We start from the raw sequence: 18,966 nt of genomic DNA, 5'->3' as shown, positions 1-18,966 counted from the left end.
CATCGATTATTGGAGTTGGAGGCTGTCCGCTAGCTGTACCCACGCATTGCACGTGATATAAACATGATTTCACTTACACGATAGAGCATCGCCAGTACAAGGATTTTTTAAATTAAATAATCGTTGGAAGATCTTAGAATTAGTCTAATAGGATATCATATTTTGAAACAAAGCCATTATTGTTAATGTTATTAAAGAGCATTGACTCGTTATATAAATTATACCGGGAATGACTAATTTGTTCGATAAAAGATTAATTTCTTCTGCGTATTACACGATTGCTTTGGGAATATTTTAAAAGTTCAGCTACTACTACCATGCCCAGATAGGAATTCAGCATTTAAATTTACAAAAGAATGACATATTTAACTTCTATTTTTTTAATATTTATTCTCAGTAATTTATCAGTTTAAGTTTTAATTTTTATTTAGTCATTGGCACCTGTATATGTGACTGCTTTAAGTAGGTATTTAAAGTCCCTCGTAGAATACCATGACTTGAATATTTTAGAGGCCAAAAATACCGAGCAGAAATATTTGTGCATGAATTGCGGGGAATTCCCCGGTCGTCATGAATTATTAATAAACTAATAATTATAGCAGAAAGTTATACTTGCACGTCCTATTTACAGTGGGCACACACAGCTACGTAGATTATAAGTTCCGTATGTTCGCACGTACTGTTTCGCATGCGTGCCTGGCCCAACTGTTTCACAATAATCGTTCGTTTAATTTATCAAATTGATGCTGCATTGCTTCACGGATGCAGCAAACGGTTGCAATACGCCGCATGGAATAATAACTGTCCCTTCGCTCCCGTTACAATGCGAAGTGATTAATTACATAAACGGTAATCTTCCCTTGTCCAGCCTCGAAGCATTAATTTCTCCTTAATAATTACTCGGCCGTGCAATTGAAATATTTCTTATTGAATTATTGCTCGATTGCTTCACCGTTGCAGGCACGCGACCATTACTCTTAATACGAGCTAGCGAGATAGAACGATGAAGAATGAAACGAAGGGTATGAAAAAACAGGGAACGTCACAAAACAGCTTTATCGAGAGACTTAAGTTTTAATACTTTAGTCCACCAGTAAAGAAGCAAGCTCCAATGAATTTAATTTTCTTATATAATTTGCGGAGTGGAAATTTCCTGTTTTTAACCAAATCTTTAACGTTAACTTACTAGGGCATTTGAACTTTATAGCGGTTTCTGATTAGACGGTTCTGTAGTCACAGTTGCCACCAACAAAATATGCTACAAATCACAAAATCCCAATAAAGGACATTCCTCGTTTTCCCCTTACCCTTCAAATGTCCACGAGATAAAATAATGTATAAAAGGGGCGAGAGTAATCTCTACACTAACCATCGCTAAAATCTGCTCCATAAATAAGAGCTTGACACCTGGAAACGTTGATGCTGTGCTGGAGGGCAGTTTTACGTAGATTGGTGTTAATGAGGGGCACAATTATCCCCAGCTTACTTAAACCAAGCCAGATCGCAACGAATTCCACCCGATTTTCCAAAAACACGCCGACCACGTCCCCTTTGCGGTATCCATGTGTTTTGAATACCGTGGCGATTTTGTTGCTATAGTCCTCCACCTGGAAACAGTTTTTGCCTGAGTTAATATCGGTATTCTACGTGTACAAAAATATACATAATGGGTCTGTTATCAGAAGCAGTTTCAAAGGAAGTGATACTACGTTCTCCAACAATATAGAAGTCCGCAAAGCGAACGTCTGGTGTTGCGAAGATATTTTACGCTTATTAAAATAGTAGAAGAATACTTTGAAAAATTAAATCTCACTTGTAAGAATGTTATTCTACAATCTTCAATTATTTTTCATGCAAGAAAATTCTCCCTTCTCGAGTTAAGGTGTCATTCTGGTAAATATTAATGCATAATTAATCTATTATATATATATAGAATTTTCTTGCATGAAAAATAATTAAAGAATGTAGAATAAGAATATAAAATTTAACAAAATTGCGCGCATTCAAACTTCAAGTAAAAATGAAAAATTTCGAAACTTGACGTTTGAATGCGCGCAATTTTGTTAAATTTTGACTTGCGTGGCTAATTCTGGCACCTGCGATAGCGGTACTCATAATGATTAAGAATCAGCGTGGATTTTTTATTTCAGATGAGTCTGTGAGCATAAATCACTCCCGCCGTTTTTTCAAAGGTGCGATTTTTAAATCCAAATAACATTTAAAAAACACAATTAAAAGTGTATTTAAAAAATTGTTCCGTTTACATTACAAGTAGCTTAATAAATGAAAAAAATGTTTGGCATTGTTATTCATTATGTTCACTGAGAAAAAAAATCCTGAATGTTGCCGAATTTTTTGCGGCGTGATTACCAGAATGACCCCTTAATGCAAATCACACCTTTGTATAATAGATATTATTAATTAAGCATTAATATTTATTTGGAAAAGACGCTTGGTATTTTGTTTAGAGATCAGTGAACCTTCGTTTCTCTGAACCCAACCGGCAGATTCTACAGCTCGTTTATGGGCCAAAGAAAGGATGTGGCTAACGGTGTAGCAGTAATGAGTAACGTTTCCATAAACATCAGTCGCAGAGCATTCCTAGCAATTACAATCGACTAATTCCTTCGTGGCCTTTTATTAGAAAATTGTTACCTACATTCGATGAGTTTCGTTGAGATTGAGATAATTTAAAAAATCGTGAACCCGAGTTTAGAGTTAATAAGACGCTTTCCAATGTATTAATTTATTAAAAAGCTGTCCACTGGGAAATTTAGAAAAATAAATCCTTCGAAGCAATCTGTTCTTTTGAAAAGCAAATTGGTGTTTCCATCTGATATTTATTATCCTACTTGCCTATCACAAATATTGAATTTTTAGCGTAGCAAAAAATGTAACCAGTCACAGAAATTATGGACAAAATATAGATCTGAATATTAACAAATTAGCAAAAGTGTGAATATTATTAGATACAGATTCAGATGACTTTTTCAGAAATTTCCCTATTTTCAGAATCGCGAGGAACACATCGCCCTTTGAAAGTTTCTACAGTTTTTTTGTACTTGTTTCGCGTCGGCTGATAACAATCCAGGTAACTTTAAGATATTCAAGCCACTCTTGTTCCTTCAACCGAGGCGATCGGTGCCGACTCTCAAGGCGAGGTGAACGACCCGCGGGCCGAAGTGTTTCAAGGTCAACGAAGGTCAAAACCGTGTGTCCAATTTTCTGAGCTAATAGAAGGCGATACTTTATTTAGTCATCGCTGACGCTATCTCGTTTCACTTTTATCCTCGGAGCCACATCTCCTATTTTTTTCCTCTAACTAGCCCGATGATCCGTCTTTCCTGCATACCACAGGACCGTTAATGGGTCTGCCGCGTCTGCTCGCTGCACATTCGCCTATCAAATCCGTGGGGGCACAAATAGCGGGGCCATTTTTCGCGTAAACGAAATCGACAGTAAACATTCGTCGTCAGATCGTTTCGTGAATTTGCGGATGTTTTATCTTGAGAGATGTCTGAACGCATTGCTGAAAACAGTAAGCGAGTTGAAGTACTTTGCACTCGGACTCCCTGAACTTATCTTAGCGATCCCCGCCAGATATTGCCACAGAACAACATTCTTTCGAAACGAAAACAAAAGATGAAGATAGGGCGACGACAATTGTTGGGATCTGTCTAGGGAACTCAATCTCGTTTATTCGATTCTAAAGCTCACGGGATTTGATAGATCAAGTTATAACTTATCCCGAGAATTTCGAGAATTTTTGAAAACGTAAATTACTTCTTGAACTGAAAAATATAAAAATGGAATTAAAAAAACAGCCGGGATCCCGGGATTGAATTCCTTAGATTCGTCGTAACGCTTAATATCTCCAAGCTATCGCGTAATAAAATCTAATAAAATTACCATTTTAATTCTACTGGAAGGTACCAAGTTTTTCGCCAGTGCGAAATAGAACACATGTTTCTGTGAGTGGTGCGTGCTAAAAAAGCGATGGTCCCTCCTCTAAGGGTACGTTTATGTGTTGGAGCTGCGATAATAGCGAAGAAAGAGAAATATTTCTTTCTCGACGCTTTTATCGTTGGTCATCTATACAGTCATCTCGCTCTTATCGTCCCTCTGATCGTTTATCGCAGCTCCAACATAAAGGCACCCTTAGAGACGAATCCACACCTCCGGGTCGGTGAACGTTTGTAAAAGAACTTGCAAAGTACTTATAACGTTGATTAGTAACGTCATTTTTTTTCTACATCAACATATTCTGCTCGTTGAAAAGAGAAAGAGTTTAAAAAGAATTAAACTTTACCGAGAACGCCTGTATTTTTATTTACGTACAAAAGCAAGCAAACAATAATTACAAATAACTAGAAATAATGAGTGAGTAAATATTTTTAGAATATACATATATACGTGAAGGAAAGAATGACAAAAATAATGTTGCTTAGCTACAATCGCATTTTAAACGACTTTGAGTTTAAAGGGGAATTCTCGTCTAGAGAGACGAGATCCTCTATTCTCTTTATGGACGAGCCACAGCAAAATTACGCAACTTTTACCGATAAGCATTATCCACACGTATTTACTAACATTTCAGTGACTTGTAAAAAAAAATTCAGTCGTATATAATAATAATTAATGGAGATATGGGTTTTTTTCAAAACGATGTTTTTCAAGACGTTACACACGATATCTCAACTTCTACTGGGCCAATCTGGTCCATCTTTTTCGTACACCTTCAGAAAACATATAATTCTAGCCGCTAGCAGAATCAAGGCGAAATAGTTTTTTTTCACAAATTTAAGACCGTTCGAAGACGAAAAAAACACGGACAAAACGAGTTTTAACTTCAAAGTCCCGCCATTTTGTGATTTTTTAATTTATTTTCATAAATCTGCTACCAGCTACAGCCACACTCTTACTGATTAAGAATCCGTTTGGTTTTTTCGTTTCGGATCAGTGGAACAGCCGGAATCGTGTGTACCATGGGGCAACTTTTTTTTGCACACGCTTTACGAGATGACCCATATCTTCATTAATTACTATTACATATGGCTGAAATTTTTTTTACAACTAAGTGAAATGTTAATAAATTCGCGTAGATAATGCTCATCGGTGAAAACTGTGTAGCTTCTTTCTGCATCGCCCTTAAAGAAAGGTAAAAAATTAGCCTTCTAGACGAGGGCATCCCCTTAAACCAAGTGTCCGGATACTTTTGAACGCCAGTGTAGCTAATTCGACTCACCTGCTGAAACGTCCATTCTTCATCTTCGCAAATTAAACAAACTTTATTGGGGTGCCGATTGACTTGCTGCCGAAATACGTCTGCGACGGAGCGGTCCTTCCTCTGGTGACATCGAATGATCCAAAGGAGCTTAATATACCTTGTGATGGCTCTGAAACGAACAGGGAGGCGTTATTACTTACATCTGCTAAGAACACGTATAATAAACATATGTATAATGACGTTTCATGTCACTATAATGTGCCAAGGGTTATTACACATAATAAATAAATAAAAAGGAAAATCAGTAATGTTAAAATGATTCTCAAGTTTTCTGACTGCTCCTAAATTAAATACGTCACGATTTAATCGTTCGAGCTTCTTCGCAAATCATTCAACAAACTCTGAGCCTGTTAATACGTGAAATGCAAAAGTATAGCTACCTATATTTTACGCGACGATGATACGCGAAGTTACCCGGTGACTTGGGGGTTTCACTGCGGTGATTGAATTGTGCGACAAGCCGAATCTAAATGCATCTAGAGGGAAATGTAAGTGCCTGGCCGACTCAATGGACCAGTTAAAGCAATGAAAGAAATCTGCGCGCTGCGGACACCGTTTCAAGTGATTCGCCAGTGATCGGGGCTAGGGTAAACTGCACAACTGATTAAAAAGTCAAATGTTAAGAAGTACAAGCTTAGAAAGTACTTTTTCACAATTTCTTATTTTTCTTTCACTATAACACTGCAAAGTTCAATAGTTGAACCACACATTTTACATCTGGCAACACCACAAAGTGGGACAAAGAGCTGAGTTTTAGGTGTTTTCTTAAAATTTTGATAAGGGGTAGGTGAGTATATTTTGTCGCTTTATAACTAAGTAATGGATTGAAATATAGATTTAGTAAGTGTCGTGGGTATTTAATAGCGAATGAAATAGTCTGTTTAAACACTTGAAACTTCGTTTTTAACTACATATGTTTTTCTATGTAATCTCAAATTTTAGGGTGCCAATGGTTGTGCTTTTATGCCTATTTTTGTTTGTTATTGAATATTTTTAAAATAAAAGACTTAATAGGTACTCAAGACGTTTTGTTTTAAAGAGAAATCCATAATGATTTATGATACCTGAAAATGAAGACCATATAAAAATTTGGCAAAAAAATATAGACATTCCAATTCGGACTTCTGCTTAGGGTGCCAGTCATTGTATAGTTTACCCTGTACATATAGATTTTACGTAGCTGCATAGATGATTAGATAATGCGTGCATGTAGGCAACTGGTTAATTCTGCATTCATATATTCTGTTAAATATGGGCAAAGACTTTGTGTGGCTGCTATACAATTACCCATTTCAACAGGAATGCGAAAGTGGAATGAGAATGTACACAGACACTACGTTTGCGTTTCCATTTTAACGCGCAAAAACTGTTTGTAATAATATCTGACTCAGGCATTTCAAATTCGTCTCACTTCCTTGTCTCAAATTCTTCATTATGTTAAATTCTTATATCTCCTCAAATTAAACGCACCACGGTGTCAGGTAGTAGTTCCTGATTTCTCGATATTTTTTGTTTCTCGAGAAATCAGAAATCAGATCAACTTCTCGAGAATTCTCAACAAATTGAAGAAAATATTACAAAATTTATATTTTTGGAACAATGTTGATAATTTTTATCAAAAACACAAGGAACCTTTAACTAATTGTCCATTCCTGTCTAATTTGCACAAACCTTGTACAAATGAAAAAGCAGATATTAAATATAATGGATTTATTTATTTAATACAAAATTTGTGCAAAATGAAACATTACTTTTTTATTTTAAAATTAATGGTTTAAATTCGTTTTTTCGTGTGAAAAACGTATAATTTTTTCCCTTTGCTCTCATTTCTGCAATAAATTTTTTTCTCTCAAATCCCTATGCTGCATCGTAGGTATTTTATTAAGGAACACGAAAATCATCGGGTTTTTGATTTCAGACGAACATGTTCGTTATAATTTGTTCGGTTAGTCACGCGTGTAACGGCGGACGAGCTTCGCGGGAGAACGAATAACTCGGTCATTTTTTAATATTTTTGTACAGTATTTATACAGTATATGCACTAATACATGCTCTACCCATAAGAAGAAAATAAATAATTTTCAACCTCGTAGTATCAGTAAAAAAAATTCGTCTAGTTTAGTGCTGTTTCGAGCGTCTCAGGGTGGCGTAACCCCTTAAACGAGAGTGCACGAGACTAAAGAAAAGAGACATACCAACTAATGTAAAAATATCGACAAATGAAACACAAGTTGCAGCTGCAGCAGGAAGCCGCTAACGCACCGCAGAAAAGGATCCAGGTAACAGAGATCGAGCTTATCACAGGTGACCGTAATTAATATCAGTCTTACGCAATGGCATATAAACCGCACGGCGCGATATCTGCCTCGTGGGACTGCGATTGGAATTGCGAACGTCCTTCCCCGATGCGCCGATTAAACTATGCCCACCAACCATAATGAAAATCATTTGCGGCAAATACAAAAGTGTGTATTAACCCTTTTAGTGCCGGAGACCGATATATCGGCCCGCGCCTTACAGCGCTTTACTATTCGCATTGCGGGAGATGATTGCGGAAAATGAATTTATAATACGTTATAAATGGTCTAATTTCATTACGAGAGAATTAAAAAAATAGTTTTTCTTTTTAACTCTTTGTGGACGACGACTAAAAATCCGTCCGGCGCTTACCATGTACCTTCGAGTTATTTTTTATGTTTGTTATGTAATATTATTTATCCTGTTACAAAATATATCGGAAATGCAAAGTATATACTTTGCAATAAATGGTCTATATAAAATTATGATGGAAAGATGACTTTTGTATGTGCAAATACGTTTTGTAAGAGAGAACTGGACTTTTACTTTCTTTGTGATCTTTTATACCTCTGTTATTTATATAATTTTCAATGAAAATAGAAAAACTAGTGTCACTGTTTTGTTCTCTATTTCGTTCTTAATATACTGATTTTTTAATCGTGTAAATATTGTTTCTTGTTTGGATTTTATGAGCGTTTTCCCAAACCCTAGTAAAACCGTCAAATTCGGCCGGTTATTATCGCATAGGCACCTCTTTTTCGCCTGGCACTAAAGGGGTTAAGTAGAGAAACGTATAATGCAAAAAATAAATCGGTAATCATGGTACCTCTAAGCGCCGATCGAAGTTGCGATTTAATAGTGTAGGTAGCTGTCTTTGCAGAGATCAAGCACGTAAAGTAGGCAACTTGGATTAACCCTTAACTGGTATCCTGGGGTCGCTCGTGACCCCAAGCACCCAAAGTTCGATGTACAATTTTCGGTTGTCTAAGTTGGTAAACTGAATTTCTAATTAATTTTATAATAATAGTTTAACCTAAAGATGAAAATATTCATAGTGGTTGCCCTAGCGTCGACTTTACAAATTTCTGTGCCCTTTTTTATTTGGGGTCTGCCACGACCCCGGTATACCAGTCACGTTTGCCAAAAACAGTATTCCAGTTAAGGGTTAAAACTTTTTTATCGATCAATCGCGAAGAGGAATGCGTTCCGATTGCATCGATTCCTTAGAGCATATATCCTCTAAGATCGCACCGTTTGAATTAAAAGAAGGATAACCGCGTGAACTGTGTACATAATCCTGATTCCTTCTGCTAATTGTACCAACGCGATCGAAGTTCAATAAGTACTTTGCAAACGCGCTGAAGAAATTGCATTTTTATCGGTGGCAATGCCACTGTTGCAGCTGCAAACTGAACTACTGTGCAGACGGTAGGACCATTTCGCTCGCTGTACCGTAAATCGCTGAATAGGTACAGATTATAAGCTTCCTTCGATTTCGGCAAGCTGATACTTGAGAGCCACAGTGTTTAGGAATAATCTGCTCAGATATATTTTCAGATGCGATATGATGATATATTTTTCAGAGATATTTTCGATGCGGATCAGAATTTGATGCGTCATGCTTGCCCGGATTTCTAGGCGACGGCGCGTTAAAAGTGATACACGGGATGCAAATTAGTAGACAAGAAATCTGTATGGTGTCTTCGACGCTGAAGCAAAGAGAAGGTATACTAAGAGGCGACACACTGACGAAACCAATTTTAGAGAGATTCGAAATGCACAAGTAATTTAAATGTCCATTCGGTAATCGAAATGGAGGGATTAACAAGTGGCGATAGTAAGACGAGGATATACAGCTGCCTATACAACCAATTTAAAGGGACCAGCCAACGAAGAACTTCAAAGATACCGCTCGGAGTGTCGCCTCTTACAAACTGCACTCACATAGTTCATAAAAAAAAAATGAAATTTAATTTCGGACCTGCTGTTCCATGGTTACACATTCGACCAGCTCGCGTTGGGGGTCTAGAAGATTAATTAGTAAATTAAAATTTATGGATGTCTTCTATTTTTTTTTTTTTTTTTTTTGTATAGTCTCTTAAGGCAGCGTACTACAGATAGGTAATACAATTTTTGTATGAGAACTGTAAATTATTCCTGAAAAAAATTCTTAAATATGTCTTACTTTTCCGGCCAGCATAGTGGCGTTCCCCTTTAAGGGGGTATACCCGTTTGAACCCTCGGAAAATGTATACATTTTGTGGATTTTTTTACAAGTCAACGGTTTGATGCAGATTTCCCGTTTTTTAACTATGTTTACATAGTATTATGAACTACTTATAAAAAAAGTTTCAGTTAAAAAACTATTGTTTTTCGGAAGTTACGGATACATGTCCGAAAGTCTCTCGATTTTAGACGGCTAAACGGTGGCCCTAAAAACTCGCGCTACGTTCAACCAATTCACTTCCAATTTTGCATGCAGAATCATAATAAGATTCCGCATCGTCCAACGAAGGCTTTTTTTATTTCGATTCCCCGTTTATTATTTATAAAGGAAAAAGGTGGATTTTTCTCTTAGAAAAATTTAACTTTACCTTTGATCTCTCACCATTTCTTTATTTTTCAAAATTTTCAAAATCGCCTTCGTTGGACGATGTGGAATCTTATTATGATTCTGCATGCAAAATTTGAAGTAAATTGGTTGAACGTAGCGCGAGTTTTTAGGGCCACCGTTTAGCCGTCTAAAATCGAGAGACTTTCGGACATGTATCCGTAACTTCCGAAAAACAATAGTTTTTTAACTGAAACTTTTTTTATAAGTAGTTCATAATACTATGTAAACATAGTTAAAAAACGGGAAATCTGCATCAAACCGTTGACTTGTAAAAAAATCCACAAAATGTATACATTTTCCGAGGGTTCAAACGGGTATACCCCCTTAAGGTACATTGCAATAGGATCCAAAAGTTATTCGATTGTCGAGAAGCATATTTCCCCAATACAACAAAAGTATGGAAAAAATATGGATTATGCTGTTTCATAATTAATAAACATCCAGTTCAGATTTCACGTGAAACAACGAATTTTAGAAAACATTATTAATATTTGTTTATAACTTTTTTCGAATTGTTTAATCAACTGATAAAACTTTTACCATTCGATAGATCTAATTAAAAGAAGTAACTTTTGTCTTGAAATTTCTTTTCTATATCTTGCAGATTGCGAGTTAGAAAATAAAATCCAAAAAGTAGCCGAATCTTCAGGGGTTAATTTCACCCCGTTAGTGTGATTTCGGGCAGCAAAAAAAAATGCGTTGCAATCAGGAGGAAATCCCCTATATATCCACGAAGTTTCAGAATTTTTTGAATCCCTGGATTCGGGATTTTCCCTTGTCAGAAAGATTGAGAAACACTGCTGCAGAAAATATTATCGATATAGGATTCAATGGAATCTCTCGTTTATCACGGCCGAGGGTTAGATAATGAATCGCCGGTGTGCAGTCCGCGACGTACCTACGTACACCGAGTGCGATACGTCACGGTGGGAAATGAGCGAGCGGAGAGAGGCACGCGCACCGCCTTCCAGTGTTAACAAATATTTATAATCGACCGGATAAAGCGCCTGATAGCGGTGTTACAAAATGTTCGTAATGCGACGAGAGTGAATCGATGCTCGCCATTCACGATTGAATTTAAACGAGTACTTGCTTCACACAAGCTCTTTATTATAGAAACGCTGAGAAGGAATCTGTTATTTAGAGCAACGCAAAGTGCTCTGCTGTGGGTATCCCGTTTCTGGTAGGCACTATGCGTATAATTACGACTTCCTGTAGTTGCAAGCTATTAGTGACTTTCTACGTGTAATCTATCGTGTGTTAATATTAAGTGGAGCTCACAGATACAGTTCCTGATCATGGGCGTCCGGAGGGGGGTGCAAAAGGGGCAGTTGCCCCCCCCAGCTTTTGAGAAAAAATCCCTAAATTTTCAAAGCTGTTCTTTATTAAGTTTATACTAAAAAGGGAATATTTTTAAAATTCGGTTTTAAATTTTTAATTAAAGCGCCACTATAAAAAAGCAAGAGAGGTATATTTTTCTTCTCCATCATCCCAAAGCTGACCCCCTCTGGAGAAAAGTCTCCGGACACCCTTGTTTCTGGTGCATTCGCTAGTCTGTCCCATCGTGAGTTGATATTAGAGATCCCTATTTCACGTGTATTTAAATACACGTGAATTTAGATACTCGTGTATTTATAAATACACGTATATTAACGTATCCGTATTATGATTCGTCTGATTTTTAATATCTACAGATATCCCAGAACTCTGGGGGATTGCGAAATTCATAAAAGAATTAATGTGTTTAAATATATTTACTAGAATAATATGCGGAAAGTATGGTTTCACAAATTTTCAGATCGTAACTAATAACACAATTATAAAATTAACAAGATTTATTTAATCGATTACCTATTTTGATACAAAAAATTAAGGCATTACTGGTAATAAGCGAGCTTCTTTTTAGACGCAACGATAATCCTTAAAATTGAAAAACATCACTCGGTTTTGTTACACTTATTGCTTAAGTGACCGCCATTGCCCATTCTCCCGTAGTTAATGCCCAATTCTGATCAAAATACACAAATACGTTGATACACGTGTGTTTAAATACACGTGAAATAGTGCACGGGTACCCGTGTACTAAAAGCTACACGGATCGAGGTACGGATATATGTAATACACGTGTACCCGTGTACACGTGTCTTTTTACTACGCGTACCATACCATGGTCTCTAGTTGATATTGTCGACGAATAAAGGCAAACTGGATTATTTATTTCGTTTATGAATATTGGAAAAAATAAATAGTTTGTGGTGCATAAGTTTCTTGTTTATAAAGAGAGAATCTTTTTTGGTTGTTAAAGTAGGAGGAACTTATGAACTACGCACTTGTTTAAGGGGGGAGCCTGGTGTAGCGGATCGAAGAAATCGATTTTTTTTGTTGTTGCATAAATCAATAGTTGAACATCACGACAATATGTTCCCAAAGCCGCAAAACGAAATTCGAAAAATTAAAGCGGATATAGCCGGTTTTGCTACGGAGCGCCAGGCTACCACAAAACTTTAAATGCGTTTTTCTCGAAACGACAGTTTCACACTTTGCGGGCAATATTACTCCAAAAATATTCAACCAATCGACTTGGCCTTGTGCACGGATATTTGTGAATATTTTCTTCACAGTACTAAGTTATTAGTATAATGATATTGTTTAAATAAATAACTTTTTTTTAGACATTTAAGGCAAAATTTCGTTGGAAACAGTGAACTTTCTATTCAAGAGGCCGCCATTTGTTCATTTTGCATCTTTTAAGTTTCAAATTACTTCATTCTGTGCGTACACTCATAAACTAAAAGAAAATTGTTCGATTTTTGGTTTCAGATGAAACCAAAAGACGCTACGTTGCCCGCAGTGCAATATTTGCGTCGCCAACGGACTGGGCATAACTTTGTTATTTGCCGCTCTTTTTTAATAATTTTTTTTTTGTTATATACCTTAACCTGTTAATACAATATCCTGAAAGTTTCAGAAAGATCTATCAAATACTTTCTTTAAAAAAAAATCCCGAAAAATGCCTCGCGTTCATTTAGTTACACCAGGCTCCCCCCTTAAGTCTCGAAGCTTGAAACAGTTGAATAGGAGAAGAGTAGTTACATATAAACTCAAATTTAATATATTTTACGGTTCGTTTCAGTTGAGTGGATAATTGAATAAACGTACTTGCCCTCGAGCAAAACGAAAAGTGTAATAATTTCAAGAATGCAAATTAATCTCACCACCGAATGCTTATCTTTTTATTATCGAAACTTAAATACGTGCTCATTTCGCGGGCACACTCTCTACTCCGCGAAGTAATTGTAAGACGCACTTTGGCTCTTTGGAAAATCTCCGCGCCAAGGGCAAGAAATTTCTGTTTATTCTTGCGTGCATTTTGTCGCGAGAACAGATTATACTTCTCTACGCGCTACGCTAGATGCTGCGTAACTTACGCTCGTTTAACGCTCATTTTTTACGCCCCGGCCATGGGATACCTATTCTCGATTTTTAATGAGATATAAGAGCACAAGGTTAAAATGCGATAATCGATAGCTGATATAATCTTGCGAAATTTTAATCGCTCGATGCCGCTGCGAAGCTCGCGATTGAATATTCATTGTTTGTTCTAACGCCAGACGCGACGAGAATTTTTGCAACTACTTTGCAGAGATTGCCTGCAACTCCTTTCACTCGAAAAGCTTGAAAGAGACGCAGCAAGACCGAAAATACGTTTGGCGGTAGATTACTGACGTTATGTTGCCACGATTATTTTTTATCAAATCTCACCATTCACGTCTAACTATTTATAGACTTGTACAGTTCAATTCTGCCAAGGGAATATTGCAAACTTTTAATGTATAGAATCTACTGATTACTAGAGATTCGATCAACGAATGAAACGTTTGCCTAAACAAGTACGTAATTTACTGTTGAATATTTGGTCCATTATTTATTACCCAGTTCTAGACTTTCTAATCGCAATTTTCTAGTAGCTTCGCTAATGTTGCTCCCTAATAGGTCGTCTATTAAATCACGATTACGGTGAATGATGACTAAGGTCTATAAATAATTTTCCGGAGAAAACGCAGGGTGCGATAAAAGCGCGATAAAACGGCCCACCAGTGGTGCAATACAAATTCGATATAATGAGAATTGTTGGAAAAGGAGAAAGCGGGAGGGGACGTAAAAGTTCACCCGTTCAGTTAAGGGGGAACACCACTGTGACCGCCGGAAAAGTAAGCCATTTTTAGGATTTATTTTTAGGAATAATTCACAGCTTTCATTGAAATTTGTATTACCTACCTTTAGTACGCTGTCTTAAGAGACTATAGAAAAAAAATATACAGAAAAACATTCATAAGTTTTAATATATTAATTAATCTTCTAAACCCCCACACGCGAGCTGGTCGAAGGTGTAACTATGGAACAGCAGGTCTGAAATCAAATTTCATTTTTTTTTTATAAACTATATGAGTGTAGTTTCCGTTGTACGTACGGATTCTTTGATTGAAAACAAATTTTTTGAAATACGCTCGAAAAACTGTCCATCTTATTCGAGGATTTTTGACTTTTCTTGTAAAGCGCGCCATTTTTACAAAAATAATTTGTTTAAGAAATCGCTACGTACAGCGGAAACTACACTCATATAGTTTATAAAAAAAAAAATAAATTTGATTTCGGACCTGCTGTTCCATAGTTACACTTTCGACCAGCTCGCGTGGGGGGTCTAGAAGATTAATTAATATATTAAAATTTATGGATGTTTTCCTATTTATTTTTTTTGTATAGTCTCTTAAGACAGCGTACTAAAGGTGGGTAATAAAATTTTTCTATGAAAACTGTATATTAATCCTGAAAAAAAATCATAAAAATGGCTTACTTTCCCGGCCGTCACAGTGGTGTCCCTCCTTAATTATATAGATAAAGTGATGCTAATGTGAATTCTTAAAAATCGTCTATCGACTTCTCGCCGTCCCTGATGAGCTGAAAGTCTATCGTTTGCCGCGGCGTATCTATTTCATATGCATACAAATACGTACCTTACAATCATTTAAATGTCATTACCGTATAGCGAGCGTAATAGGTGATCGTGATGCTTTAAAAGTCAATTTTCCCGGAAGAGATCCGATGTTAAACTTTGACCGTTAATTTGATAAATCATGAGCGTACAGTAAGATATTCAATGAATCGCGTAGCTGCAACTAACGGGAAGATAAATCCTCATGACAAAGCAAGTAAAGAATATAAAACAACTTTTGTGAAAATAATGATACTATGATGTAGACATATAACAGTAGATACGGTTTGTAATTGTACTGTAAGTTCCAAAAATTGTTTCGCACGAAAACTGTCCATGTTGTTGTAAACAAAGGTTTACTTTTTGTTCTGATCTTTTACGAATTAATTTTTAAATTTTTTTAACTTATTTTTAAATTTTTAATCGCTTAATGCGAGTTAGTCCAATGTGGTTCCACAAGTAAACAAGTATGAATGTTTTGAAAACTAAATTATCAATAAAAGATACATGTTCTGTATTTTTTTTTTTTCACGAGTTACGATATGGCAGGTGGTATCGCGATTTAGTGACCACCCTGTACATCACATGCGTTTATACGTTTAATGTATCGTGACAAGCAAAAAACGGATGGTCACACTTTTTTCCTTAACGATCTATATAGCAAACGTCGCGTATATGTACATATATTCACCGCTGCCGTCACCGACTAACCGCGGACTAGACTAAACATACGAGACTGGTATACAAATTTCTCCCTGAACTTCGCAATTACACTGTAATCCTATTCAATTGCATAAATATCTACATTCACGTTCTATGTACATCGGAATGTTAAATCGATTGGTAGAATGAATAGAAAACGTACATTAACTTAATAATCAAGTTGAATTAGTATTGTTTGTTAAGTGAATACAAACTGTCAATGGTCCTTACTTAATAATTTCCAAAAGAATAAATTGTAAATCCTTCTGTGTAATTGAAAACTCTTCAAATATGAGATTCTGTCGGCAATGGCGCCGAAGTTGTATAATTTTATAGTAAACAATGACGCGCGTCAAGGAAAAGCAAAAATAATAAAATTCGTCGGCGCCTCATCATTTGCACTGTGTAAATCTGGCGTCGACTTAAAAAATACGAGAGTCGTAAATTAAATAAGGGACAAAATTATTTTTTACTTTTTAGCGCATTTTTATTACTTTGAACTCGGTTTTAATTTTTTTTAAATTTGTTTATTTTTAACTGTTTAGTTTTGTATATATTTACACAACATGCTGAGGAGATATTTGCGTACGTACATAAAATAATAATTAGGTGACAATAGTCTATATTATTAACCAGAACTGGCAAAATATTGGGCCAATGTTGACGCAGTGCATGATTGGACTACCGAGGCAGCGCCCTCTTTCGAATAAAAAAAAGATCGTCAAAATCGGTCCATATGCTGAGAAGTTATGCGGGGACAAACAAAAAAAAATACATACGGGTCGAACCTATAACCTCCTCCTTTTTGAAGTCGGTTAAAAACGAAGAGAATGCATTTTCTAAAATATCCATCATTTCCAAGTTATGTGCGCCGATCGCAAGCGAGTGAAAAATAAGATTCAACCGTTATGCACGTTCGACCTGCCAAGCAGCACAGGCACCACCGCAAAACCTGAACGTCCACTTCGGGATAAGGCAATGGCGACATTAAGCCCTCGAAGTATTAACGTGTTTGTCACACGTACGTTATCCTCTCTAGCGTTCTCCGCGGATAAACGTTTGCAGAAAGAAAAACGGAACGTTCGCTGCAACCACACGGCCTCGCATATTCGAACGGTCAGCTGTTCGATTGGCCAAAAGCTGCTCGCACGAAGATGGCCAAATATCCACTGTTTTCGTCATTCCCATAATTCGATTCGCTCTGTAAACACGAAGCCCGAGAACTACTCCAAGAAAAACCGCCCGTGACCTACGTCACACAGCAAGGTCACGTATATATATCGTCGCGCCGAATGTCGCCGAAATATTACGAATCTCCCGAACGTTATCATCCCTCGGTAACCATGTGCCCATCGGTTCACCGTAGCGCGTGAGTTCTGCGAGCAGCTCCGCGCACTCATTCGACCTGCTTTCGCATTCGGCTGAATTCGTATTTGAGAGAGAATGACGCGGTTGATGAGACGGCGAGAGGAGTCCCGGATACAGAGGCGCAACGCGACCACGGGAGAGGAATGACCCAGCCTCCGGTTCGGCGAGGATCAGGGGGTTCAGGTGAGACGGTGGTAACTGAGACGGATACGGGTTTACTCACTTGAAGTCCCTGGGCAGGGTCATGAAGGTGACGTAGAACCATTTGAACCGTCCGCCGGAGACTAAGTACGCGACGAGAACGACCACGAGCAGCTGCACGAGGGATACGGGGCCCGCGTATAAGGCGAGGAGAGCCAAACAGGCGACCAAGCTCGCTAGCAGAAGCATGATGAGCGCCAGGCGGCGAAGCAAGCGGCCGACTGCCTTCCACCGGCTCGGCTCGCTCGTTTCCGTTCCTGTTCCCGTTCGCGTCCTCGTCTTCGCCGTTGTCGTCGTTGTTGTCGCCCCCGTCCCCGCTCCTGCACACACAAAGATATTACGCTCGTTCCGTTCGTCCAACCGTGGCCGCGTCTACCGTTCGTCCTCTGCGCCCGGCGTACCTATCGGTTCATTGTTCGGGCAGGCTTCTTCCACTTCCACCTCCACGCTCGCTACATTTGGCCTGCCTCTCGTTAGCTTGTCCTCGAGCTCGACCCTGCTCTCGGCCGACGTCGACGTACGCGACGAAGACGTCGGCCGCGAACAGATCGACGACGAGAGGGCCGCCGCGTCGGTGTGGAGCTCGCCCTTTTCTACGTCCTGCAACACACCATAAACACCGCAACGCTCGTCAGATGCACGTCTCCTCGCGCGTGTCGCACACGTGGGCAACGAGCGTCCCTCCACACGCGCGCGTACAGAGGACGCCCGTGAACGGTTATCCCATGACCCACAGTGTCCAGCGTGCGCGAGTATTATTGTATCGGTAATACGAGGGGGAGGGGGCCGGCTAAATCCGGATCCTAGTGTTTCTCGATCTTTCGGTGCTGTCTCGAGCTATGTATCGCGCTACTTTCGAGGCTAGAGCAGTGACTGTAGGTCGGGCGGTGCGCCGGTGCGAGAAATCGGGATATAAAGCTTCTATGGACTGTACAATGTGCATGTAGGAGAGAACGCGTGGACGGTGTGCACGCGTATTTTCTTCGGATGTGTAGTTTGCGCGGTGAGAGCTCCTCCAGTGTTGGACGATTTAGACAGAGGTTATTTGATTGGGTAATATTCAAATTATATCGAGCAGCGTGTATTTAGAGTTGGGCTACGATTTGGGGCGCTGAGCCCCTAAACGTTCTGAATAGTATAGATTAGTGACGTTAGAATTCAAATGATTCTTGAATTGTTGAGCGATGTATGCGAGTATTGTCAGCAGGGACGGCGTGAGTAGTACGGAATGTGTGCAGTAATTCACACTGGAGATTCTTCTGCGTGTGGAATTCCACACTCGGGAATTTCGAAAGCGTTTTACCATTTTTTATTTTCTGTTTTTGTAGTACTGTTTTTTAAGCTATTTTATCTTTTAATTTGTACTACCCCCCCCCCCCCCCGACTTCACGCTCGGCAAAATTTTCTCCGCCTACCCTGATTGTTATCAATTTAAGTAATCCCCGGTTTGATTGCGTGGCGTGTAGTTGTAATGTTGCAATTTGAGTAAGGAATTCTTTATCA

General features: G+C 38.2%; 1 protein-coding gene across 2 annotated transcripts in view; it reads right to left on the bottom strand.

The window, feature by feature from the left end:
* Window positions 1-18,966, bottom strand: part of Fatp1 (Fatty acid transport protein 1) — a 36,295-nt gene that overhangs the window by 6,238 nt on the left and 11,091 nt on the right. For both annotated transcript variants that reach the window (XM_076806731.1, XM_076806732.1), the window contains exons 2-5: window positions 17,865-18,063; window positions 17,486-17,783; window positions 5,246-5,396; window positions 1,370-1,607 (exon numbers count right to left, since the gene is read on the bottom strand). In XM_076806731.1, the coding sequence (XP_076662846.1) occupies window positions 1,370-1,607; window positions 5,246-5,396; window positions 17,486-17,783; window positions 17,865-18,063 (886 nt within the window). The remainder of the gene's footprint in view (window positions 1-1,369; window positions 1,608-5,245; window positions 5,397-17,485; window positions 17,784-17,864; window positions 18,064-18,966) is intronic.

The sequence above is a fragment of the Andrena cerasifolii genome, chromosome 2 (assembly GCF_050908995.1).
Source record: "Andrena cerasifolii isolate SP2316 chromosome 2, iyAndCera1_principal, whole genome shotgun sequence".
Taxonomy (NCBI): domain Eukaryota; kingdom Metazoa; phylum Arthropoda; class Insecta; order Hymenoptera; family Andrenidae; genus Andrena; species Andrena cerasifolii.
This window is presented reverse-complemented; position numbering and strand designations above follow the sequence as displayed.